This window comes from Bufo bufo, chromosome 2 (genome assembly GCF_905171765.1).
Source record: "Bufo bufo chromosome 2, aBufBuf1.1, whole genome shotgun sequence".
NCBI lineage: Eukaryota > Metazoa > Chordata > Amphibia > Anura > Bufonidae > Bufo > Bufo bufo.
Window position 1 is genome coordinate 23,381,493 of NC_053390.1, and position 25,839 is coordinate 23,407,331.

General features: G+C 45.4%; 1 protein-coding gene and 1 pseudogene across 1 annotated transcript in view; one reads left to right on the forward strand and one right to left on the reverse strand.

Moving 5' to 3' along the window:
- Positions 1-25,839, reverse strand: part of LOC120991124 (zinc finger protein 585A-like) — a 2,129,672-nt gene that overhangs the window by 155,884 nt on the left and 1,947,949 nt on the right. Inside the window, exon 5 of the mRNA XM_040420015.1 lies at positions 2,469-3,917. Within this exon, the coding sequence (XP_040275949.1) occupies positions 2,469-3,917 (1,449 nt within the window). The remainder of the gene's footprint in view (positions 1-2,468; positions 3,918-25,839) is intronic.
- LOC120991126 overlaps positions 1-25,839 on the forward strand; it is a 126,937-nt pseudogene that overhangs the window by 89,701 nt on the left and 11,397 nt on the right.

The following is a 25,839-nucleotide window of genomic DNA, read 5'->3' on the forward strand; positions in this document are numbered from 1 at the left end:
CATAGTGGTAAAATGTCACCTGTGTGGCACGTGACTCAGGGACATAATGAGTGGGTGACATCACTACTACAGGCAGCGATTGGCTGCAATGGTCATGTGCCTCTCCCACCTTTCCCTCAAAAGGATGATGATTCTCAGAGACCTAGGACCTGCAGAGTTAGCAATGGAACCAGGATGCAGTGACACAGACAAGGTAAATAAGAACCCTACTGCGGGTCTGGCAGCTCTGAAGGGGTCTATTAAAAAGTTTAAAGTTGAGAAACCCCTTTAAAATACAGTCTAGTGAATTGAAAATAGCATTGTTCTGCAATGACATCCTAAGAAAATCCCTCAAGATGTTATTCCTGAGAAGATCCCCGTAGCCCAAAACACAAAGTGCAACTGCTGAAATTCTTGGGTCTAGAAAGGACATTCTTGGAACCACAGAAAGAAACAACAAAAAATATTTCATAAATGAAACGCTTTATTGTTAAACATTCATGGAGGACACTTCAGGACAATGCTACATAACATCATGTGCAATATAATGAAAACAGCAGAGTTGTTTTATTATGATTTCAGACATATCTGAAATGTGGGGTCCACCTCTTGGATCTGCACCTATCTTTAGAATGGGGAGGGGGGGGGGGGTGCCCTGATCTTGTCCTATTGGCCACTAAATCAAAGATCCAAGCTGCAAGATCTGGTCTGGTTTAAAAAAAACTGCCAAAGTTCCTGCCCTACTGTTTCTGGAATGTCCATGAAATTGAATGGAAGTTATGGGCTATACTAATTTTTTATTACATCCAGATCCAGATACTGGTTTGAAAACTGCAGACTGCTAATAGAAACCCGAATTCAGTGTTTAGTACACTGCAGACAGAAGATGGAAGCCGGCTCATGTATCTCCCCGATGCACTCGCTAACTAATCAGCCACTGGAGACATAGGGGAGAGAAGCACTGCCACTGCTCACCGCAGCCAGTGTGAATATAGTTGGGGACAAGCACTGCGACAGACCACAGGGACAGATATGTGTACAGCCATGCCCAGATACAGCAGCAGCAGCCAAAACAGATTGCTGAACATGATGGAAGATTATTCAACCACTGCACCAACCAGATGCAATCAGCAAACTGATAGACACCAACTGAACAACCAGGTTTAGTTGTCTCTGTGCTGTGCCCTTTCCTCAGCACATACCCTGACCCCATGGCCTTCTGAGTAGATATAGTGGACGAGCCGCAGGAATGGGCCCGGTTTGCTATCAGTGTACTGTCTTATCCAGCCTCCAGTGTACTGTCAGAGAAAACATTTGTAAAAATGGATCCATAAGAACTTCTATTGCGGACAGTGGCTATTTATCACCAGCCCAATGATGCCACTGCCGCTGTCTACCTGTCCATCATGTTCCCTACACTGCTACTACTACTCCTACACAGGTGCACATCTCTTTCCTTGTCTGTCAGATTCAATACCGTACTGCTGCAGCTTCTACTGCCACCAACGCCACAACTGCCACTCCAACACAACCGCAAATCTCCTGCCTTGTCTGTCAGATTTCATACCGTACTGCTACAATTACTACTGCCACCAATGCCACTACTGCTACCCCTACACAGGCGCAAATCTTCTGCCTCCTTGTCTGTTATGTTTGTACTCATGCTGCTGCAGCTACCACTACACCTGCTGCTATTACTACTACTCCTACACAGCTGCAGTTCTCCTACTAAATATTGTTCTGCTCCCATTACTACTACTCCTAAACAGGTGAACATCTTCTGCCTTGTCTGTCAGATTTCATACTGTACTGCTGCACTTACTACTGCCACCATTGCCACTACTGCTACTCCTACATAGCCGCTAATCTCCTTCCTTGTGTGTCATGTTTTATACTGTACATCTGCCACTGAAACTACTACTACACCTGCTGCTATTACTTCTACTCCCTGCACAGCTGCAGATCTCCTACTTTGTCAGGTTATTATTGTACTGCTCCCATTACTACTACCCCTACACAGATGCACATCTCCTGCCTTGTCCGTCAGGTTCAGTACAATACTGCTGCTGCTCCCCAAAAAGTGAGCATTCTTGAAATTCTTTTTCAGAACAAGCCATTGCTTCTGACACTACCCTGAGTGTGAACACTGCCAGACATCCACCCCATTAGAGAGATGTTTTGGATGATTTATTTTATTTTAAAAAGCATAGCAAAGCCAAAAGTGCAATGTGTTGTTAAACAGTTTGCTTATTACCACCGGCCACCATCTGTTTATCCATATCTATATATTTCACTGCCACTTTAAGATTGCCAATGCTGCCTTGACGTTAAAGCCCTACAAGACTTCAGAATGTCATCCACAATTTATTAGGGCAATCTGAGCACTGTCACTTTGGTTTGAATGTATTTGTACCCAAATGGAATCTGCTGATTTTAGAAATTTGCGTGACTTCTCTGATGTGTGACAAGATCTGTTTTTTGTGCAAAACATTTCCCACATTCTGAACATGAATAAGGCTTCTTTCCTGTGTGACTTCTCTTATGTCTAACAAGATTAGATTTTTGTGTAAAACATTTCCCACATTCTGAACACAAATACGGCTTCTCTCCTGTGTGACTTCTCTTATGTCTAACAAGATTTGATTTATCTTTAAAACATTTCCCACATTCTGAACATGAATATGGCTTCGCTCCTGTGTGATTTCTCTCATGCATAACTAGATTTGATTTCTTTGTAAAACATTTCCCACATTCTGAACACAAATACGGCTTCTCTCCTGTGTGACTTCTCGTATGTCTAACAAGATTTGATTGATCTTTAAAACATTTCCCACATTCTGAACATGAATATGGCTTCGCTCCTGTGTGACTTCTCTCATGTCTAACAAGATCTGATTTTTGTGTAAAACATTTCCCACATTCTGAACATGTATAAGGCTTCTTTCCTATGTGAAATCTCTGATGTTTAACAAGATTAGTTTTTTGTGTAAAACATTTCCCACATTCTGAACACGAAAATGGCTTCTCTCCTGTGTGACTTCTCTCATGCCCAACAAGATCAGATTTTTCTGTAAAACATTTCCCACATTCTGAACACGAATATGGCTTCTCTCCTGTGTGACTTCTCTTATGTCTAACAAGACCTGATTTTTGTGTAAAACATTTCCCACATTCTGAACATGAATATGGTTTCTCTCCTGTGTGACTTCTCTTATGTCTAACAAGACCTAATTGATCTTTAAAACATTTCCCACATTCTGAACATGAATGTGGCTTCTCTCCTGTGTGATTTCTTTCATGTATAACTAGATTTGATTTAATTGTAAAACATTTCCCACATTTTGAACACGAATATGGCTTCTCTCCTGTGTGACCTCTCTTATGTCTAACAAGATTTGATTGATCTTTAAAACATTTCCCACATTCTGAACATGAATATGGCTTCTCTCCTGTGTGATTTCTCTCATGTAGAACTAGATTTGATTTATTTGTAAAACATTTCCCACATTCTGAACATGAATATGGTTTCTCTCCTGTGTGAATTCTCTCATGTATAACAAGATTTGATTTGATTTTAAAACCTTTCCCACATTCTGAACACTTAAACATCTCTCCTATGTGGCTTTTTTTAGGTCTAACAAGATGTGTTTTATCTGTAAAGCACTCCCCACATTCTGAACAGGAGTATGGCTTTTCCCCGGTGAAAATTATTCTATATGTAGAAAGACTTGATCTTTTTGTGAACTCTTTACCACAGTGAAACATTTCACCCTCTTTCTGGTCAAGAGAAGGTTCCTCATGATTAGGAAGATTATATGTACTGTGAAGTCCTGGATGTACATTAATATTTTCTCCTGAAGAGCGCTGCATATCTTCATCTTCTACTTTATAATTTAGTGACAACAAATTTACTTCAGAATTTGTACTGGGATTTTCTGCTAAAATAAAAATAAAAATTTGTGGCATTTTTAATAATCTAGAGTAGACAAATTTATAGATTTCCTATTAGGCTGGAAGTGTATCCAGCAGGAACTAGAGGTATATAGTAAGTCATGTATTTTCAAGACACTTCTGGCTTTGGTTCAAAAAGCAGCACCAAAACTGAAAGTGTGATTCCAGCCATTTAAAGTTTTCTATAACACAAAGTTCAGGATTCTGGTCTACATCTAATTTTATTACCCAAATCTAGCTAAAAATCGTGAAAAACCCAACAAGCCTGTCTTTTGACAACATATTTGACATTTCTATGCCAAGTGGGCATCACACTAATACAATAAGTTAACGTAATAGGATCTATCACGACATTCCTCATCACAAACTGCATTCATTATTAAATCAATCTCTTAGACCTGATGGACATGGTGTTTTTACTAGTAAAATCTATACTATAATGCCCACCTATGGATTACCTGACAAGCTCTTTTTAATGTACCTCCTCCTCTGCTGCTGATATCTCACACTGCAAAACCCTTTTAACCATTATGAAAAAAAAAATTATAATCCATACATCTTTGCAAAGCCTCAATGCACAATGACAGTACATGAAGGTCACTGGCGGCATGTAATTCCTGCACGAGGTACATATAACTCATCATGATATCACAGACACAAAAGCTGTGCCCGCATAATCCCCAGTGATCACTGTCAGCTGGATAAGGGGAACACTACATGATGTGATGGGGACATCTCCAATCAAAGAGCAGAGCAGCAGCCGGTGATCAGATTCTCCTCCTGCCCTGAAGGCACCAAGGGCAGAATATGAAGTCACTTTCTCCATTCATGATTCCATACCTGTGGTGACATCTCCTGGAATGCCCTCCTCCTCCTCAATCTTACACGGGGGATCGCCCATCATCCTCTCTTCTTCATCCTCCACTTTAATATCAGTCAGATCTTCCCCCTGATTTGTCATCTGTAACAATTCAGTACAATACAGCGGACAGGTGGGAAATCTAACAGATCCACATGAGAGACCCCCACAATCTATGACCCCTCTAGGACTGCAGGACCCCCCTATATAGATGTGTATAGGGCTCAGCTCCATCTACCTGAAGATTCCCCAGGACCTTCTCCTCTGGACAGTCCTGGGAATACAGAGGATGGGGACATCTCTCTGGTGGATTTCTCCTCCTGGATCCATCTGTGGAGACACAAGCACACAGTGACTGAATACATGGCCTCCTATAGATCAGACTCTTCTCTCAGCTCCTTCACTTCTAGGTTTATATATCGGGGGGAAATAACAATATTCTGTCTCTCACCACCTATGCCGAGGTCTCAGCACCTAGCAGGCCACAGGCCCAAAGTATCCTATGGTCTATGAGAGCAAATGGCAGGCAGTGGGATGATGGCTACTTTTCCACAATAGTACATTTTAAGAATGAGCATACAGATCAATATGGCTGGGGGATTGAATCCTTTTATGAGCCTTCTACAGCACCAGAGGACACCTCTGCTTTTGAGGTAAATTTCAAGAGATAGAATCCACATCAAAGTACAAGGCTCACTAATGACTAGTGCGCGGAGGAGAAGACTATCTGGTCTGATCCCACAGAAGTGCTACTGAAGAACAAACTGCTGACAACATTACTGCCGACAATGATGGAAAAGGAGAGACAGACGACAGATCCTCCTATCATCTTCCGTAGGAACTGGGTTAGGCAAGAGATGAAGATCTCAACAATCATCTACTGCATCAAAAAGGGGCTTCTGCACCGAGACATCCCTCAACAGCTCCTGGAGAAGAACTACTTTAGCAGGAAGCCACCAGAGATCCTTCAGGTGAATGGAACCCATCAATATGTCTGACTTACAAGGAAAATTCAGGGACTTAACGTCATGTGTAAAGAGTCTAACCTTTGGTGGCCCTCCATTACATGTGACTGCACACACGTGTATACACTGCACATGACGGCTCTTACCTTGTGATATAAGAGGCTGGTGCTCCTCCATTACATGTCACTGCACACACGTGTACACACTGCACATGACGGCTCTTACCTTGTGATTTAAGAGGCTGGTGCTCCTCCATTACATGTCACTGCACACACGTGTACACACTGCACATGACGGCTCTTACCTTGTGATATAAGAGGCTGGTGCTCCTCCATTACATGTCATTGCACACACGTGTATACACTGCACATGACGGGTCTTACCTTGTGATATAAGAGGCTGGTGCTCCTCCATTACATGTCACTGTACACACTGCACATGACGGCTCTTACCTTGTGATATAAGAGGCTGGTGCTCCTCCATTACATGTCACTGCACACACGTGTATACACTGCACATGACGGCTCTTACCTTGTGATATAAGAGGCTGGTTCTCCTCCATTACCTGTCACTGCACACACGTGTATACACTGCACATGACGGCTCTTACCTTGTGATATAAGAGGCTGGTGCTCCTCCATTACATGTCACTGCACACACGTGTACACACTGCACATGACGGCTCTTACCTTGTGATATAAGAGGCTGGTGCTCCTCCATTACATGTCACTGCACACACGTGTATACACTGCACATGACGGCTCATACCCTGTGATATAAGAGGCTGGTGCTCCTCCATTACATGTCACTGCACACACGTGTATACACTGCACATGACGGCTCTTACCTTGTGATATAAGAGGCTGGTGCTCCTCCATTACATGTCACTGCACACACGTGTATACACTGCACATGACGGCTCTTACCTTGTGATATAAGAGGCTGGTGCTCCTCCATCATGGCCTCCTTGTACAGATCCTTGTGTCCTTCTATATACTCCCACTCCTCCATGGAGAAATAGACAGTGACGTCCTGACACCTTAGAGGAACCTGACAACACAATGACACCGTCATCACCCAGACCCCTCCAGTGCTGTTACTGGAGAATTTCCCAGCATTCCCAGCAGTGTCACCTCTCCAGTCAGCAGCTCCATCATCTTGTGGGTGAGTTCTAGGATCTTCTGCTCATGTATCAGGGGGTGAGGGGGAGGCTCTGTGATGGGGTGAGGGGTCCTGCTCCGCCCTCCTGACTCCTGGAGATGGATGATGGGGGTCACACAGTCCCCCGATGTCTTCTTCACTATTGTGTACTCCTATGGATGGAGAGAGACACTTAGAGAATAAACCCTTCAGGGGCCATGTGCTCTCCTCCGGCCCTTTCCTCCTGGGTACAACGTGCCTACTTACCTCCTCATGGGTCCTACAACATGACTATTGGTCACTGGTCACATGACACATCACTCACCATACTGGGGGCTGATTTTGAGTTTCTCCGTAACTTGGAAGGTCTGGAGGTCGTTCTCCAGGACCCTGGACTCTTCCTATGATGGATTCTCCTTCCCGATGTCTGACTTGTTACAGAATACAATAAAGAGGAGAGAAATCTAGAAAAGTTTACCTCTCCGCTCAGCAGGGAGATGATCTCCAAGGTGAGGTCTAATATTCTTCTGCTGATCTCCTTCCTGTCCATCCTTGGTGGTCATTCAAAAGAGGAGAGAACTGGAGGAGCTGGAGGCTTCTAGTACTGCAGGCGCCTTTATGAGAAGAGGAGAGGAAATCATCCAGGGGACAAGACCAGATGTCACCTCCAGAACCGCACTTCCTGAGCCTGGAGGGGCCCCGCTTCGCAGAGCCCCCACCACATGGATTCCAGGGGCCCCAACATGGAGATTTCTGGTGGCTCCACAGGAGATAAATGATGCAGGTCCCACCTCTGGGCTGTGCTCAGCTGTGTCCAGAACTCCTAGAGAAGAGACTGGAGAGAGCTGAGCTCAGGCCGGGCCCCGCTCCATTCATTCTCCTCCTGGATGCAGGGGCCCCTCACCAGGACAGTCAGGGGCCAGCAAATGAGTTCAACTCCCACTATCCCCACAACTACTCCTCCCCCATCATACTAAGCTGAGGAGCGGAGAAGGAATCCTTGTGTGTAATGGAGGAGAATCTCCAGAGGTGACATGTCTGAGCTCTCCACCACACTGTCTCCTCACAGCTCATCTTACCTGCAGGCTGGAGGAATGGCTGATACTAGGGTAGATGCTAGAGTGGAGTTGTTAGAACGAGGTCTGTGACGTCACTGGTCACATGCTCCTTCATGGTCACATGGTCAAGTGTTGGAAGTGCTTATAAACCCAGACTGCAGGAGCTTGTGAAGGAGGAGGAGCTGTGTGTGCCTGGATGTGCTGCAGAGCTAGAGTCCATAGAAGCGCATACATGAGGAGGCAGGTTACAGATCTGTGAAGGGAGGGGGCATGTGGTGTATTCTGGGGCCATGAGGGTGTAGGTCTGTGAGGGGGTTATGGGGTGGGTCAGTCTGGTAGGGGGGCATATGGTGTAGTCTGTTACCATGAGGGTGCATATCTCTGTGTGGGGGGGGGGGGGGGGTCGTCATGTAGTGTATTCTGGTACCATGAGGGTGCAGATCTGTGGGGGGGGGGTCAATCTGTGAGGGGGGGGCATGTGGTGTATTCTGGGGACATGAGGGTGCAGATCTATGGCATGTGGGTGTATTCTGGGGGCATAAGGGTGCAGATCTATGGGGGGGGGGGCATGTGGGTGTATTCTGGCACCATGAGGGTGCAGATCTATGGGGGGGGGGGCATGTGGGTGTATTCTGGCGCCATGAGGGTGCAGATCTATGGGGGGGGGGCATGTGGGTGTATTCTGGCGCCATGAGGGTGCAGATCTATGGGGGGGGGGGGCATGTGGTGTATTCTGGGGCCATGAGGGTGCATATCTGTGGGGGGGGGGGGGTCAATCTCCAAGTGGGGGTCAATCTCCAAGGGGGGGTCATGTAGTGTATTCTGTTACCATGAGGGTGCAGATCTGTGGGAGGGGGAGGGGGTCAATCTGTGAGGGGGGGGGGGGCATGTGGTGTATTCTGGCGCCATGTGGGTGAAGGTCTGTGGGGGGGGTTAATCTGTGAGGGGGGGTAGGCATGTGGGTGTATTCTGGGGACATGAGGGTGCAGATCTGTGAAGGGTTATGGGGGGGGGTCAGTCCGTGAGGGGGGGCATGTGGTGTATTCTGGGGTCATTAGGGTGAAGATTTACGGAGGGGGGTTATAGGGAGGTCAATCTGTGAGGGGGGTGGGTGTGGTGTATTCTGGGAACATGAGGATGTAGATCTGTGGGAGGGGGGGCTTTATGGGGTGTATTGGAGAGGGGGCAGATCAATAAGGGGGGGGGGGTGTGTAAGCCTCTGTGTATGGGGCTGGGGTATCTTGCAGCTGCTGTGTGGTAACATTGATGTGTATTCACCCAATAGATTGTGTTCTTGAGAGCAGAGGGGTTGCCATCCAGCAGAGCCGGAGGAGACGAGCCCCCCCAGTGCCCCCCGCTGTACAGTCTGATGGCAGGAAGGGTGCTGTATGCACCACTACACACTATATAGAAGGGCTTGTTGTGTCGCTGCTCGTCATGTCTAGGTGGCCGTCAGTAAACAGAATCTGTCCTAAAGACACAGCAGGATTGTGTCAGAAGAGCTGACGTCCCGTGTAGGGCTGTAATCGATTATAACGACGAATCCAGTTATCGAATAATCGTCCGATTCGTTGCTATGCGGGCGGTTTACTTTAAGTCACTGCATCTTTATTTTACCTTACAATGACGCTCCAGTAACGGGCAGAGCGGACGGCGGTGTAACGTCTCTTACTCATGTGACGCGCCTGCTCCGCCTCCTTAATTCATAAAGTGGGCGGAGCAGGTGCGTCTCGTGAGTGACGTTATGCCGCCGTCAGCTCTGCCCGTTACTGGAGCGTCAATGTAAGGTAAAATAAAGATGCTGTGAGCAGCGGGGCCGGGGCTGTTATGGGGAGGGGGGGGGGGGGGTCGGTCTATGGCACTGCTATGGGGAGGGGGGATCGGTCTATGGCACTGTTATGGGAGGGGGATCTGGGCACAGGACCCCCTCTCCATAACAGCGCCGCCCACAGGACCCCCTCTCCATAACAGCGCCGCCCACAGGACCCCCTCTCCATAACAGTGTCGTCCACAATTTGTTTTAATAAGGCCTTTGAACATAATTTTTCAAGTAAAATCATATAAACCTCTCTGTTTTGTAATTTTGGTGTTTTTTTCCCCCGATCGATTAAATTATCGACAACTAATCGATTATTCAAATAATGGTTAGCTGCAGCCCTCGTCCTGTGTAAGCTCCTTAGCTGGGATTCAAATTGGTGATGTCAGCTTAACGGCATAGCAGTGTTTCTATGGCGGTGCGGGTGCGTTCCAGTGTGCCATTGGCACTTTACTTGTGTAATTCCCCTGGATTCAGATGGCATAATGGCCGGTGCTCATGTGCCCATACACCACAGCGTCTAGACTCCGGCCTTACAGCAGACACAGGCTAGCCCTAGTTTGGAAGCAGTGTCCTAAATGTGCTGTCCTAATCCAGCCTTGCTTCTCTACCTTAGGGTGCCCATACTCTAGGCTTAGGCCACACCTGACCCCGCTAGGCCACACCTGACCCCGCTAGGCCACACCTGACCCCGCTAGGCCACGCCTGACCCCACTAGGCCACACTTGACCATGTTAGGCAATACTCCCTCCGATTCTGCAGCCAATACAAAATAAACTTCATGTCACCTGCTGTGGAGAGATGGTGACGCTCCCTGCACAGGGCTGCTGTATGAGAGGGAGCTGAGTCCATTCAGGCCCTGCGTCAGACGGAGGACAGGGAGCCTAAAACTGGACCTCTGGCCGCCCTACTTTACCCGCTGAAGTAGCAAACAGCCTGAAAGTTTATTAAAGACCAGATAAGCGCACTGTGAATACAGCGACTGAACTTCGCCGACATGCACTTGGTTTAAAAACGACATCCCTCATATTCCAGTCACTTCAGCTGTCCTGCGTATGGAGGCCGGGTTACCAGGAACAAGAGGCAAGGAGCCAATTTTATATACTTACAGTATCATTAACTTTATTTTTATTTCTTGTAGGTAAACAAACTGATCAAATTGGTGAAAGTGGCAAAACTTTTTTCATATGCAAGTCTGTATTTAATGTATAAAACTGTAAATGGTTCTGAAATGTTGGTAACAAACACTTTATTAACGGTTTCTCACTTTTTTTCTCTTTGGTGTTGGGGTGGCTGAAAATAGACAACCAAATTGTATTATTGGTCTCTCAGAACATGTCAACAATTTACATTAAGGTGCAGTGTTCTCCGATATACAGACGCCCTGCATTTATATCTATGCACACACAGGACAAATGGGATTTATTAAAAAGTTTTTAAATAAAGCATATATTTAATAAATCAAGTATGTGACTTTAATTTTTGTGTGTATGTATGTGTATATATATATAATATAAAGGAATGGACATTAGACCAGTGGAAATCTGTGCTTTTGGTCTGATGAGTCCAAATTTGAGATCTTTGGTTCCAACCACCGTGTCTTTGTGCGACGCAGAAAAGGTGAACGGATGGACTCTACATGCCTGGTTCCCACCGTGAAGCATGGAGGTGTGATGGTGTGGTGGGGGCTTTGCTGGTGACACTGTTGGGGATTTATTCAAAATTGAAGGCATACTGAACCAGCATGGCTACCACAGCATCTTGCAGCGGCATGCTATTCCATCCGGTTTGCGTTTAGTTGGACCATCATTTATTTTTCAACAGGACAATGACCCCAAACACACCTCCAGGCTGTGTAAGGGCTATTTGACCATGAAGGAGAGTGATGGGGTGCTGCGCCAGATGACCTGGCCTCCACAGTCACCGGACCTGAACCCAATCGAGATGGTTTGGGGTGAGCTGGACCGCAGAGTGAAGGCAAAAGGGCCAACAAGTGCTAAGCATCTATGGGAACTCAAGACTGTTGGAAGACCATTTCAAGTGACTACCTCTTGAAGCTCATCAAGAGAATGCCAAGAGTGTGCAAAGCAGTAATCAAAGCAAAAGGTGGCTACTTTGAAGAACCTAGAATATGACATATTTTCAGTTGTTTCACGCTACCAACCTGACTCCCAGTCCAAAGAAATCCAGCCCATACAACTTTAACCAATCTCCAGCAAGCTATGCCTTACTGATGCAGTACTTTTCTGCATTTCAGCTACCTCACCCAGTGAGACTGAACCACCAGGTGAGATACACCCCCAAGTTCACATCACCAAAATATATATATATCAAATTGCAATAGGGCCCATACAGAACACCCACATATTCTTCTGCCTACTACATGGTAACCAGAGCTCTGAAAATTGGCAGGAATGGAGGGTGAGGTGGTAGAGGAGGAATTGGCAGGAATGGTGGGGGGTGAGGCTCTTTTCTATGGAAAGGTTTTTAATCAGTTTTTGATATCTGCAGCATGAAGACAAGCTTTGGATATCAAACACTAAGTGGCATCAGATTGCATAGAAAAAATATACAAGAAAATAATAAAGGTAAATTCTTAATAGTAAAACTATTTACTTAATTGAGAATGTAAGGTATTTAATAACATCAAGAACAGGAGAACCTCTTCCTAACAACTCCTCCTCCTTTCTAGCCTGCTTTATAGTTATTGAGCAGGCTAGATTTATGACCTTGGGGGGGGGGGGGGGGGGGGGGTTACGGGACCTCCTGCTAACAACTCCATTCTAGCATGCTCCACGCTGAACAGGCTAGAATACTGAGACTAGGATGGAGTTGTTAGGAGGTCCCGTAAACCCCCCCAAAGTCAGAAATCTAGTCTGCTCACTAACTATGAAGCAGGCTAGCATGGAGTTGTTAGGAGGCGGTTCTCCTGTTCTTGATATTAAATTCTTTACATTCTCAAGGAAACTTTTTTAGAACAATGATTCCAAGAGGAGGAACTCCTTCTAAAAACGCTACAGCTTATACTACTGGCTTCTGACCTCTACAGCTTATATTACTGATAATAGAGGAGGACCTCCTAACACAGGCATCCTCCAACTACGGCCCTCCAGCTGTTGCAAAACTACAACTCCCAGCATGCCCGAACAGCCTACAGGTATCAGCCTATAGCAGGGCATTATGGGAGGTGTAGTTTTACAACAGTTGGAGGATGCCTGTTCTAACACCTCTACAGCTTATATTACTGATAATAGAGGAGGACCTCCTTCTAACAACTCCATTCTAGCTGATTCTATAGTGAACAGGCTAGATTACTGACTCCAGGAGGAGGACCTCTTTCTAACACCTCTACAGCTTATATTACTGATAATAGAGGAGGACCTCCTTCTAACACCTCTACAGCTTATATTACTGATAATAGAGGAGGACCTCCTTCTAACACCTCTACAGCTTATATTACTGATAATAGAGGAGGACCTCCTTCTAACACCTCTACAGCTTATATTACAGATAATAGAGGAGGACCTCCTTCTAACACCTCTACAGCTTATATTACTGATAATAGAGGAGGACCTCCTTCTAACACCTCTACAGCTTATATTACTGATAATAGAGGAGGACCTCCTTCTAACACCTCTACAGCTTATATTACTGATAATAGAGGAGCACCTCCTTCTAACAACTCCATTCTAGCTGATTCTATAGTGAACGGGCTGGATTACTGACTCCAGGAGGAGGACCTCCTTTTAACATCTCTCCAGCTTATATTAATGATAGTAGAGGAGGACCTCCTAACAACTATGCAGCTTCTAGCAATAATAATAGAGGAGGACCTCCATCTAACACCTCTGCAGCTTCTAGCAATGATAATAGAGGAGGGCCTTTTTCTAACAACTCCATTCTAGCTGATTCTATAGTGAACGGGCTAGATTACTGACTCCAGGAGGAGGACCTCCTACTAACAACTCTATAGCTTATATTACTGATAATAGAGAAGGACCTCCTGCTAACAACTCCATTCTAATATATTACTGACTACAAAGTGTGGACCTCCTCCTAACAACTGCATGTTAGGGCCCATACACACAGGCGTGTGCCTTCCGAGACATAGTGTTCATGAGCAGGCCATATGTCCCAGAGCGGCATCAATCATGTCCCATGATAATACGAGTCTGGGACGGTAGTCCCGCGGGTCGCTCGATGTGCACTGCATTATAGTAAACTATGAAGCTATGCGCTCTGGGACATATGCCCTGCTCACGGACTGTATATCTCAGATGACATATGTTTATGTGCATGGACCCTTATTAGAATAGTGGGAGAAATAAGGTTCTCCTTCTGGAGCCAGTAATATGGTAGAATAGGAATGTTAGGAGGAGGGCCTCCTGGAGCCAGTAGGATATGCTTTAGCTGGTGTTAGAAGGAGGTCCTCCTCCTGGAGTCAGTAATCTAGCCTGTTCACTATAGAATCAGCTAGAATGGAGTTGTTAGAAGGAGGTCCTCCTCTATTATCATTGCTAGAAGCTGCAGAGGTGTTAGAAGGAGGTCCTCCTCTATTATCAGTAATATAAGCTGTAGAGGTGTTAGAAAGAGGTCCTCCTCCTGGAGTCAGTAATCTAGCCCGTTCACTATAGAATCAGCTAGAATGGAGTTGTTAGAAGGAGGTCCTCCTCTATTATCATTGCTAGAAGCTGCAGAGGTGTTAGGAGGTCCTCCTCTACTATCAGTAATATAAGCTGTAGAGGTGTTAGAAGAAGGTCCTCCTCTACTATCAGTAATATAAGCTGTAGAGATGTTAGAAGAAGGTCCTCCTCCTGGAGTCAGTAACCTAGTCTTTTCTATACAGAGCAGGCTAGAATGGAGTGGGCAGAAGGAGGTCCTCCTGTATTTGCTGTGGCTTATTGAGTTAATATTGGTCCTCTCTGAGAAGTCCTTAATCTAGTCGGCTGTGGCAGATAAAACGGTGAAATTAAAATACATGAAGGGCGTGCTCATGTGGTCGGCGTGGTTTTAGAAGTGGCATTTTAATTGACACTTGTGTATTTTATTGGCAAAACCACACAGCCATTAATGAGAGTGTTAACAGAAAATGGCCGCGCTGTGTGAACACAACTGTAAAACTCTGAATTTGATCATGTCGTCTTAGAATTACATCACTGGTGTAGGAAATTATAAATCAGTCGGGCCACCCCTTTCCCGCCATTCCTCCTTATTTAGAACTGGTGTAAGTGACTTGGAAGGGGAAGAAGTCTTAGATTTTGCCGCAAATCACCTTTGCGAAAAAATCTGCACCAAAAATACACCAAAAGGTCGTATATATTTGAAAATAAATGACCCCTTATTTCTATTTTTATGTATTTGTGAAAACAAGCAGAATGGAATTTTTTCTATTGCATCGATAAAAATATATATGAAAAAAATTATATAGGAAATTCATAAATCTAGTAAAACAGTTTCCAGAATTAAAAATGCAAAGAATTTATTAAGTAACATGAAGAACAGGAGGACCTCCTCCTAACAACTCCATTCTAGCCTGCTCTACACTGAACAGGCTAGATTACTGACTCCAGGGGGAGGACCTCATTGTAACAACTCCATTCTAGTCTCAACCCTGATACTAGAGAGAACAAGAGCCCTGACTACCGACCAGGACCTGCCCAGTATCTGCTGCACTGCCAGAGCTGAAGGACCTGCGGTGATGTCACTGTTATGTGATCAGTGACTCTCCTGGCTAGCTCCGCCCCCTGTACGGGCAGAGCTGAAGGACCTGAAATGACGTCACTGTCATGTTATCCGTGCAGGGGGCGGGGCTCAGCAGTGGAGGGGAGATGGGGGAAGGACCTGGGGTGATGTCACTGTCATGTGATCAGTGCAGGGGGCGGGACTAGGTTGGTGAGTCACTAATCACATGACAGTGATATCATCACAGGTCCTTTAGCTCTCACAGTACATTCTAAATTGAAGGAGCTTTTAATAGAATTTAGCCCCGCCCTCAAATCCTTCTGTGAACTAATGTCTAAACTTGTCGGAAAAGTCCTTCAGCCTCCATATCAGAACATCATCACATAAAGTGTCCTAGACCTCTCAAGAGCCCATACATTGTAGGCTTTACCCAGCAGCAGATACTGGGCAGGTCCTTCAGCTCTGGCAGTGCAGCAGATACTGGGCAGGTCCTGGTCGGTAGTCAGGGCTCTTGTTCTCTCTGGTATCAGCCATTCCTCCAGCCTGCAGGTAAGATGAGCTGTGAGGAGACAGTGTGGTGGAGAGCTCAGACATGTCACCTCTGGAGATTCTCCTCCATTACACACAAGGAATCCTCCGCTCCTCAGCTTAGTATGATGGGGGGAGTAGTAGTGGGGATCACTGGCGTAGCTATAGGGGTCGCAGCGGTCGCAATTGCTGGTGTGGTGGGGAATTGGTAAAAGTAAATTCTTATTGCGTATTGTTTAGAAAAGCGATCCTTCATCCGCATAGAAGTCGCTCCTATATATAGGAGTCCGCACGGACATTTCAATAGATACACTATAAAATTACTATTACGTGTGAAGAACCCCTTAACGGGAAACTGCTTTCCTGTATGGGGGGGGGGGGGGGGGGTGAAAAACATTCCCCTCTAATCACACTTGAACAGTGGATACATCCCAAGCAGGGAAATGTAGCCTTTCTTGGGGTAGACAAAGTCTGTTGTCGCTTTTCAGTTTGACTGCTGCCCACGTCAGCCCGTACCACCATGTCGCGAATATTCTTATTGCGTTTAGAACAAATTAAAGGAGGACTCTTAAATTCCTCCACAGAGGGATATGCCCTGGACAAGATGTTCCAATGTCGATTGTTAACCCATGGGTGATACTTAGCAACAAATGGTAGACGTGGATTTTTTTCTTTTGTAGAAGCCAAAGGGGTAACCTTATCCCTCTCACTATGCAGCAGTGAGGTGGGATAGCCCCGACTCTCAAATCTCGCTGACATTTCTTGTAAGCGGTTTTTCTTAACCCCTGCACCAGAAACAATCCTACGGACCCTCTGAAACGGAGAATGGGGCAGTGCTTTTTTGACTGTAGGAGGGTTATTACTCGAGTAATGAAGGAGAGAATTCCTATCAGTGCTCTTAATGTATAAATCAGTCTCCAATGCTCCATTCTCACCTTTAATCACGAGGGCGTCCAAAAAATGAATCTTATGGATGTCATAGTGCAGCGTAAATTGAAGTTCAGGCCATACAGAATTTAAATAATCTTAGAAGTCACGAAGGGATCGAATGCCGCCTCGCCACACGCAAAACACGTCATCGACGAATCTTCGCCAAAAAATACAATGGAGTTTAAACAATTCATTATTGTAGATATGTTTTTCCTCAAACCATGACATGTAAGCATTTGCGCATGGCGGTGCGGCATTCGAGCCCATCGCGGTCCCACAGCACTGTCGATAGTACGTATCTTGAAACAGAAAATAGTTTTCATTCAAAATAATCTCAAGTAGACACAGAAAAAATGGTTTCTCGCGTTCTGTGTGAGAGGAGAAGGACGACAACCACTCTGCAGCCCGTATGCCCTTAGAGTGAGCGATAGAAGTCTACAAAGAACAAACGTCAAAGGTGACCGGTAAATCACCATCCTGTAACGCCAGGTCTCGAACCTCATGTAGAAATTGATTAGTATCAAGCAAGAAAGATGGCGTCATAACCTTCTCCAGGAGAATCGCTGGTGGAGATAAAATGGAATCGGTCAACCTGATCAGTGAGATAAAGTTGTCACCGTGATTTTGTAGTAAAAAGGTCACAGAGGCACGGAGCGCGATCAGTCATGTCTATTGTCTATCCGCTGGATATGGGATAAGTGTCTGATTGAAGGTGTGTATGTGCGTGTGGGGGGAAGGGGGGCGTCTGTGGTCAAGAGAATAGGGTACTCTATCCCATTTAAATGGAGCGGCCAGTCTAGTATATGCACTTCTGGTACGTATAACTATGAGAATTACGGAGATAGCGGTGCTTGTCCATCTTCATAACCCTATAGAGTTGCATGGAGAAGTATCATGCATACCCGACCTACCGCTGCATTCAAAGTAGGTGGACAACGGGGCAGACCAACCACGTACATAATACGAATTAAAAAAAAATAACTTTGTTTTCTTATAGTTACTGGAAATCTAAGGCCCCTTTCACACAGGCGAGAATTCCACGCGGGTGCAATGCGTGAGTACCCGCACTGAATCCGGACCCATTCATTTCTATGGGGCTGTGCACATGAGCGGTGATTTTCACGCATCACTTGTGCGTTGCGTGAAAATCATAGCAAGCTCTATTTTGTGCGTTTTTCACGCAACGCAGGCCCCATAGAAGTGAATGGTACTGCGTGAAAATCGCAAGCATCCGCAAGCCAGTGCGGATGCGGTGCGATTTTCAAGCAAGGTTGCTAGGAGACGATTCGGATGGAGACCCGATCATTATTATTTTCCCTTATGGTTATAAGGGAAAATAATAGCATTCTTAATACAGAATGCTTCGTACAATAGGGCTTCACCACTTGGAGAAATGTTCCCACTCACCTCATGGAAACGTTTGCATCAAGCATGCCGAAACAATAACGGCGGAGCTACTCATTACTGAGTTCATGTTTGGAAGTTGTATTTCTGTTTTGGGGGGGTTTAATTTTTATTTGGAGGTGTGGTCCTAAACTTTTGATCAGCTGAAAAACAGCCTGTTTCAGTTTATTCGTTGTTTTTATTAATTGAATGCTCAAAAAATGTTTTGTCTCACTTCCATTTCTTCTTGTTGCATGTTGAAGCTCTACTTGGAACCTTGTTAAGATCCAGCCATGCTAAAGAGGATTTTTTGCCATTTTTCAAGTGGTCTTAAACTTTTGATCAGGACTGTACCTCGGTGGGTATTTAAATATGGCAGCCGCTCGCAAGCACCATAGCTGCTGGGTGGTGTTTTAACCCCTTAAGGACCCATGACGTACATGTACGTCATATCTTGATGGGACTTAAAGACCCATGACGTACATGTACTTCATGAGGTCTGGGGGAACATCGGGGTGGAATCGCTGCACCATGGCTGCTCTTACCGGCAGGCAGCACAGGAAGCTGTCAGCAGCTGCGGGGAGGGTCGGCAGGAGGTCAGGGGACAGTGGCTGGTGCTGAGGTGAGGCAGGGGACACCAGTGTTTTGGGTCCCCTGCCAGCGCTGCGATTATCTGAAACAACGCTCCAGCCAATGGCAGCGCTATAGCTGCACAGGAAGAGGCAGAACGTCCCTGCATGCAGCCATTCTAGCTGGTGACTGCTTGCAGAGAGGTTCTGTGCTGCTGTGGCTTGCTGGGACTTGTGCTGCACCACCACTACGAATTTAACGCCTTCGCTGCTGAAAAGAAGAAAGAACAACAACATCTGGAATAGCTGCACAATTCTTTTTTTTTTTTTTTTTTGCAGCTGTTCCAGATCCCTCCGTTCCTGTCCCTTCTCACCCCCCGTCCCCCCATCCTTTTTTTTATGGACACCATTTTGTCCGTGCACTTTTTTTGGTATTTTATTTTATTTTTTAACCATTTTCCAGCTCTGCATCACTTTTTCTGTGTGCGAGCTGTGACCGCCAAGTGCTTTTCAGTGCATACCTGCCTGATCAGCACCTGCGGATTATTTGTGCAGATTTTTTTGCAAATTTTTTTCATATTTAATTTTTTTGGGTTAAAAAAGAACTGGTAGTTAGGGCTTTATATAAATATATATAGAGTTATATATATATATATATATATATATATATATATATATATATATATACAGTACAGACCAAAAGTTTGGACACACCTTCTCATTCAAAGAGTTTTCTTTATTTTCATGACTATGAAGGCATCAAAACTATGAATTAACACATGTGGAATTATATACATAACAAACAAGTGTGAAACAACTGAAAATATGTCATATTCTAGGTTCTTCAAAGTAGCCACCTTTTGCTTTGATTACTGCTTTGCACACTCTTGGCATTCTCTTGATGAGCTTCAAGAGGTAGTCCCCTGAAATGGTTTTCACTTCACAGGTGTGCCCTGTCAGGTTTAATAAGTGGGATTTCTTGCCTTATAAATGGGGTTGGGACCATCAGTGGCGTTGAGGAAAAGTCAGGTGGATACACAGCTGATAGTCCTACTGAATAGACTGTTAGAATTTGTATTATGGCAAGAAAAAAGCAGCTAAGTAAAGAAAAACGAGTGGCCATCATTACTTTAAGAAATGAAGGTCAGTCAGTCAGCCGAAAAATTGGGAAAACTTTGAAAGTAAGGGCTATTTGACCATGAAGGAGAGTGATGGGGTGCTGCGCCAGATGACCTGGCCTCCACAGTCACCGGACCTGAACCCAATCGAGATGGTTTCGGGTGAGCTGGACCGCAGAGTGAAGGCAAAAGGGCCAACAAGTGCTAAGCATCTCTGGGAACTCCTTCAAGACTGTTGGAAGACCATTTCAGGGGACTACCTCTTGAAGCTCATCAAGAGAATGCCAAGAGTGTGCAAAGCAGTAATCAAAGCAAAAGGTGGCTACTTTGAAGAACCTGGAATATGACATATTTTCAGTTGTTTCACACTTGTTTGTTAAGTATATAATTCCACATGTGTTAATTCATAGTTTTGATGCCTTCATAGTCATGAAAATAAAGAAAACTCTTTGAATGAGGTGTGTCCAAACTTTTGGTCTGTACTGTATATATAGATATAAGTAAAATTTTTAGCCAATGTAGTAACGTTTTATACAATCTGTGGTGCTCTGCAGCACGCACAATCAGTAGTGTGCTCAGTAGCATCTGCACATTTGAGTTTTTTTTTTTCACATTTGTGCGTGAAAAAATAACTGCAGTTAGTGGTAGTTAGTTAGTTAGGCCTCTTTCACACTTGCGTTGTCCGGATCCGGCGTGTACTCCATTTGCCGGAAGTGCCCTCCGGATCCGTAACACCGCAAGTGAACTGAAAGCATTTGAAGACGGATCCGTCTTCAAAATGCGTTCAGTGTTACTATGGCAGCCAGGACGCTATTAAAGTCCTGGTTGCCATAGTAGTAGTGGGGAGCGGGGGAGCAGTATACTTACCGTCCGTGCGGCTCCCGGGGCGCTCCAGAATGACGTCAGAGCGCCCCATGCGCATGGATGACGTGTCCATGCGATCACGTCATCCATGCGCGTGGGGCGCCCTGACGTCACTCTGAAGCGCCCCGGGAGCCGCACGGACGGTAAGTATACTGCTCCCCCGCTCCCTACTACACTTTACCATGGCAAACAGGACTTTAGTGTCCTGGCAGCCATGGTAACCATTCAGAAAAAGCTAAACGTCAGATCCGGTAATGCGCTGAAACGACGTTTAGCTTAAGGCCGGATCCGGATTAATGCCTTTTGTAACGGACCGTTTCAGCAGACAATGGGTTAAAATCCGTTTAGGCGATAAGCCCCTTTCTGAGAGACAGGCACAGCTACTGCAGAACACCAAACGACCGAACTGGATACAAAGTAGCACTCCAAACTGGAACCTCACGAATAGCTGCTAGCAGACGAACAGGAAAAGCATACAATCCTGGCAATCGGTCTTCTAACAGCATACAGCGAATCCCCCCAATAACGAGACAAGGCTCCGTGTTGAGGGTCAAACAGTGGTCTGACTGTACTTGAAGTACAGCCTCTTTTATTCACAAAAAACAAACATAGTACTGCCCACAGGGGTTTGAAATACAACCAATCAGTATATTACAAGACATACAATGTAACTACAGCAACCAATCGTTCACGCCCCCAGAGGACCAGAATGAAGACTGTAACATAGGACAACATATCCCCACAATGCATCATGGTTTCCTCCTCTCTGTCCAGACAACCTGAAGAGCAATCCAATTATCTCTGAGGACAAAAGGAGATCGCCAATACACATGTGAGGACAACAGAACAGACATCACCATTTTAAACACACAATGGGACAAAAGAAACACACCCAGCATATTCCCTCCCCTTATCCTGAGAGGAGACTCAATTATACATACAGTTAAACATACTTTCTACCCAACTTTCATAACTCTAAAACCATACATCACATTCACATAAAAATTACATATTCGCAATCAATCAATTCAGGGGAACAACATATTAAAAAATGGCATGAATCAGACCAGGGGTTCAAAAGTTAGTAAAATATCTTTTAGGCCCTGGCTGGCACATGGCTATCTGGCTCAAACCAGTTTTACAGAGCCCTCTTTCCTGGAGACAATGGGAAATAATCAAATTATATCCAGGGATAGAGGCAGACTCCATTGAGCACATGGTTGCAAAAAGACATAAAATACAATAAAATACACAAGGTTACATTTACTACATAAAATAAAGACATGCAACATATCCCCAGATAGCTTAGGTCTGAGCGCATATTATTGAATGGCGCTCAGACCACACACATACAGTTCAATTGCCATGGAGCTTAAGTTTTGCATGGGCTGATGATAGGGCCCATAATCCTGGGGCAAGAGGCCAGCAGCCAGTCCTCTCCAAAGCCCAGTGGCGAGGTTGGTTTCGCCACACCTTTCAATGGGCATTAATTCCGGATCCGGCCTTGCGGCAAGTGTTCAGGATTTTTGACCGGAGCAAAAAGCGCAACATGCTGCGGTATTTTCTCCGGCCAAAAAACGTTCCATTCCGGAACTGAAGACATCCTGATGCATCCTGAACAGATTTCTCTCCATTCAGAATGCATGGGGATAATCCTGATCAGGATTTTTCTGGCATAGAGCCCCGACGACGGAACTCTATGCCGGAACAGAACAACGCAAGTGTGAAAGAGCCCTTAGATAGATAGATATATATATCTCTATCTATCTATCTCAATTTCAGTTAGTCAGTTTAGATTTCACCACAAACGCACCATCTGCGTACGTGCATTTTGCAACCACTGAGCACCGATCAGTAGTGTCCATTACTGATCGTGGCTGCTCAGTTTGCGCTACAAGTAATTTTTTTTTTTTTGCAGAAAATGTTTTTGTTTTTTTAGAACTTTTCTTCTGATTTTAAATTTCTAATTTATTACAAGCCCCTTCACATGTGAAAACACTACATACACACCCCTCACACTAAATAAAGGTTTACACGTTTCACACGTCACACCCCAATAAAATAAAAACGTCCCATTCATCCCAACGACTATACTCAGCTGAAGAGGCATACGCCATGCTTGCCTCCGATACAGAGTCTGCCAGTGAGGAAGAAGAGGATGCCACTTTCCTCTACTCCCTCATCATCATCATCCGCTGATGAGGGACCCTTTAGAACAGGCATGCTCAACCTGCGGCCCTCCAGCTGTTGTAAAACTACAACTCCCACAATGCCCTGCTGTAGGCTGTTCGGGCTTGCTGGGAGTTGTAGTTTTGCAACAGCTTGGAGGGCCGCAGGTTGAGCATGCCTGCTTTAGAAGGTGCCACAGGGTAGCAGCGGAGGCAGCCCCCCAGAGTGAGCCCACATGGACCCCATCCCCTGACTATTATCAGCCCCAAATTCCGGAGTTCGTGGGCCACTCAGGAATTCTGATAGATTGTACGGACTTCACTGAGCTAGAAGATTTTGTAAATCTAATGGTGGCCCAAACCAACTTATACGCCCAACAATTCATTGCTCAGAACCCTAGTTCGCCATACGCTAGACCCCTAGGTTGGACCCCAGTAGATGCAGCAGAGATGATGAAGTTTTGGAGACTCGTGCTGCATATGGGCGTAGTAAAGAAGCCAAACGTTAGACAATATTGGAATTCTGACATTTTCTACCAGACTCCAATTTACAGTCAGACCATGAACCGGAAGCGGTTTGAATGGCAGCTAAAATCCATGTCTGCCAATTCAGGCCTGCAAAAACCATATTTTGCACTTTGCCTGTAGAGGCCTGCTGTGCGCCAATACAGCAGACTACGAGCACATATGGGGTGTTCGCAAAATGGGGAACATATACTGGGGTGCATTTTCTCCTTTAACCCCTTGTGTAAGTGAAAAATTGGGGTCTGCTAGTAATTTTAAATTTTTACAAATGTGTGCTTTGAAATCCTCTCTCTAGTATTTCTGCCTTCTGTGAAACACCTGTTTGGTAAAAAGTACCCTTTCCACCACTTAAAATGTTTGTATGGGGGTGTAGTTTCTGGAATGGGGTCACTTTTGGGGGTTTCCACTCTAGGGCCACCTCTGGGTGTCTTCATATGCGACATAGCTCCCAATTACCATTCCAGCTAAATCCTCTCTCCTAACCGCCATATGGTGCTCCTTCCACTCTGAAGCCTGCCGTGCGGCTATACATCATGTGGGGTGCATTTTGTCCTGTTACCCCTTGTGAAAGTGAAAAATGTGGGTGTAAAGCAACTGTTTCTGGAAAAATTGTGTGTGGTAGACAGAGGTAGATTTGGTTAGCAAATGTTTGGCAAAAGAAAATCATTTCTAGGTTCGTCCACTAGTAACATGTCCGCTCCTGCCGCCACTGCAAACCCACCACAGCCAGACATCATCTCCTGCACCTTGTCCGTCATGTTCCACACCGTCACTGCTGCAACCAACTGCTACTACAACTGCAAGGCCAGACATCTTCTGCACCTGTATTGCCGTCTGGTGTATGGGAAATAGACCGTTCACTGTGAGCAGGCTAAACTCCATGTCTGAAGAGGACCTCACCAGCAGGAGAACCTCTCTGTATATAACACATAGAAAAGGTCCGTCTGGTGTATGGGAAATAGACAGTTCACTGTGAGCAGGCTAAACCCCATGTCTGAAGAGGACCTCACCAGCAGGAGAACCTCTCTGTATATAACACATAGAAAAGGTCCGTCTGGTGTATGGGAAATAGACCGTTCACTGTGAGCAGGCTAAACTCCATGTCTGAAGAGGACCTCACCAGCAGGAGAACTTCTCTGTATATACAGTGGGGGAAATAATTATTTGACCCCTCACTGATTTTGTAAGTTTGTCCAATGACAAAGAAATGAAAAGTCTCAGAACAGTATCATTTCAATGGTAGGTTTATTGTAACAGTGGCAGATAGCACATCAAAAGGAAAATCAAAAAAATAACTTTAAATAAAAGATAGCAACTGATTTGCATTTCATTGAGTGAAATAAGTATTTGAACCCTCTAACAAAAAAAGACTTAATACTTGGTGGAAAAACCCTTGTTTGCAAGCACAGAGGTCAAACGTTTCTTGTAATTGATGACCAAGTTTGCGCACATTTTAGGAGGAATGTTGGTCCACTCCTCTTTGCAGATCATCTCTAAATCCCTAAGGTTTCGAGGCTGTCTCTGTGCAACTCTGAGCTTGAGCTCCCTCCATAGGTTTTCGATTGGATTAAGGTCCGGAGACTGACTAGGCCACTCCATGACCTTAATGTGCTTCTTCTTGAGCCACTCCTTTGTTGCCTTTGCTGTATGTTTTGGGTCATTGTCGTGCTGGAACACCCATCCACGACCCATTTTCAGTTTCCTGGCAGAGGGAAGGAGGTTGTCGCTCAGGATTTCACGATACATGGCTCCGTCCATTTTCCCGTTTATGCGAATAAGTTGTCCTGTGCCCTTAGCAGAAAAACACCCCCAAAGCAAAATGTTTCCACCCCCATGCTTGACGGTGGGGACGGTGTTTTGGGGGTCATAGGCAGCATTTTTCTTCCTCCAAACACAGCGAGTTGAGTTAATGCCAAAGAGCTCTATTTTGGTCTCATCAGACCACAGCACCTTCTCCCAGTCACTCTCTGAATCATTCAGGTGTTCATTGGCAAACTTCAGACGGGCCTGCACATGTGCCTTCCTGAGCAGGGGGACCTTGCGAGCCCTGCAGGATTTTAATCCATTGCGGTGTAATGTGTTTCCAATGGTTTTCTTGGTGACTGTGGTCCCTGCTAATTTGAGGTCATTAACTAACTCCTCCCGTGTAGTTCTAGGATGCTTTTTCACCTTTCTCAGAACCATTGACACCCCACGAGGTGAGATCTTGCGTGGAGCCCCAGAGCGAGGTCGATTGATGGTCATTTTGTGCTCCTTCCATTTTCGAACAATCGCACCAACAGTTGTCACCTTCTCTCCCAGCTT